The 2091-nt window shown below is 35.1% G+C and overlaps 1 protein-coding gene across 1 annotated transcript; it reads right to left on the bottom strand.

Annotated features, from left to right (window-relative positions):
* Nucleotides 1–894: 894 nt before the first annotated feature.
* Nucleotides 895–1275, bottom strand: LOC145246528 (zinc finger BED domain-containing protein 5-like). The gene has a single exon (XM_080108135.1). The coding sequence runs from the start codon at nucleotides 1273–1275 to the stop codon at nucleotides 895–897; it is 381 nt and encodes a 126-aa protein (XP_079964261.1).
* Nucleotides 1276–2091: the final 816 nt, after the last annotated feature.

The raw sequence follows: 2091 nt of genomic DNA on the forward strand, positions 1-2091 counted from the left end.
CGATTCCAATACCTCCAAAAGTTCCGATTTTTTACAAACTATTCGGTATAAAATTTAAGATATTTTGTTAGATTTTATTTATATTTTTCCTTTCTCTATTTTTAACCTTTCAAGATGCCGGAACGATCGTAAAATAGGGACACATTTTCCTGATTGCGATATCTCCAAAAGTTCCAAGGCATAATAAGATATGAAAATAATTCTGCTTTGAGTGCTTCAATTGATTTGCATGATTTTTCACATTTGGAAAGAACTTAAATGCTTTGATGTTGATGTCACGGGTAAAAATGTCAGGTTTCATTGTAAATGCTTTCCAATAGCTGCAAAGATCAAGGACTGCTTGATCCTGTCCTTGTAATTTTAAATTAAGCTCATTTAAATGTGTGTTTATGTCGGTCTTAAAAATTAACTTTAACAACCAGCTTTCATCATTCAGCTGGGGAAATGGTTTCTGTTTTCTATTCAGAAACGCCCTAATGGCCTCAAGACAACAAACAAATCTAGCTAAAACTTATCCTCGACTAAGCCAACGAACATTGCTGCATAACAGAAGATCTCCATATTCACAGTCAATTTCTTTTAGAAGAGATCTGAATTGCCTGTGAACCAATGAAGTGAGAAATAAGAAAGTTGATTATCTCAACAACAGTTTTCATCACAGAGACCAAATTCAAAGATGAGGTCTTTGCACATAATACCTCCTGATGTATAATGCAATGGAAACTTAACAGTTTGCGTCCAACATTATTTTCAAGAAGTTTTAGAAATCCTTTCTTCTTGCTAATCATTACAGCAGCACCATCGGTTGTTACGCAAAATAATTTGTTCAAGTCAATGTTCTGTTTAGAAAAATAACCAGTAAATGCACACAAAATATCTTCTGCTTTGGTTGTATCATGAAGAGGTAAGAAACAACTCTTCATAAATGTGGTTGTTCTCGTGATATCTTGCAACCACAGCTAGGCGAGACGCATCGTTTACATCAGTGCTTCCATCAAGGGCGAGACTAAATACGTGGGATGGCTTTAATCCAGTTGTTTGTTTAGTTGTTACATTTTTAGCCAAGTCAGATATGTGCCTCTCAACTGATCTTTCAGAAACTGGTATTTCTATAATTGGAGAGAGTATAATGTCTTTATTTTGTAAATCACGAAACAAAACTTCAGCACCACTCAAAAAAGTTTCTTTGATGTATTCACCATCTGTAAAAGGTTTGCCATTCAAAACCACACACTGGGCTATTTTGTAACTACATTCAGTAGCTTTACTCTTCATTCAAACAGCTTGGCTCAAAATACCAGTTTGTTTTTTTAAACTAGAAATAGCTTTTTTGATGGCTTCACCTTTCTCCTCTGAGGTTTTAAACTTACATTGATGTTTGGTTTGAAAGTTCCTTTGTACACTAGATGTGCGAAACACAACACTTTCGCAGCAGAAAGCACAAACAGCACGATCCTTTTGTTCCACAAATCCATATTCTTTTGTCCAGTTGTCTTGAAATGGGCGATGATCAAGTTTTCTTTTCTTTTCGGCCATAACTAACACCAGGGGTATTCTGAAAATATAAATAGACCTAATTACACAACCATCAATTATGATATATAAAATACTAAGCAAATTATCCCCACCCTTGCTGTGGGAAAACCAGGATACATTTTAATAAAATTTTGTGGAGAAAAATTATGTACAGAGTGTCCCAGAAGTAGTCTAAAGGTTTTGATTAGCTCCGATTCATGCGTGACATTCACAATTCAAACGATATTTCATCTACATATTCGCCCAATCATACCATTTTGTTTGGTATATAGATTATTGCAATTGCTCATCTCTAACACCAGTTACGAGCTTGAAAATTAAAAGTACACTTTTAAGAATTTGAAAGGCAAGTATACCTAATCTTATATTTATATTCTGACCACTGAACAATTCTGTAACTCTAATAATTAACACGAAGTAAAAAACGTGATTTTACCTATTATCGCAGCTCGCCGCTGATGCACCGTATTTCGCCGCTCAACAATGAATGAATCGACAATCATCTGCAACTCGTATGACTACGTCATCGAAGCCTGTGTGACGCCAGTTCTCCTT

The sequence above is a fragment of the Euprymna scolopes genome, chromosome 24, assembly GCF_053919585.1.
Source record: "Euprymna scolopes isolate OS-2025 chromosome 24, ASM5391958v1, whole genome shotgun sequence".
Lineage (NCBI taxonomy): Eukaryota > Metazoa > Mollusca > Cephalopoda > Sepiida > Sepiolidae > Euprymna > Euprymna scolopes.

Bases quoted from the DNA above. Each gene is read 5' to 3' on its own strand.
- LOC145246528 (XM_080108135.1), bottom strand. From the start codon at position 1,275: ATGAAGAGTAAAGCTACTGAATGTAGTTACAAAATAGCCCAGTGTGTG.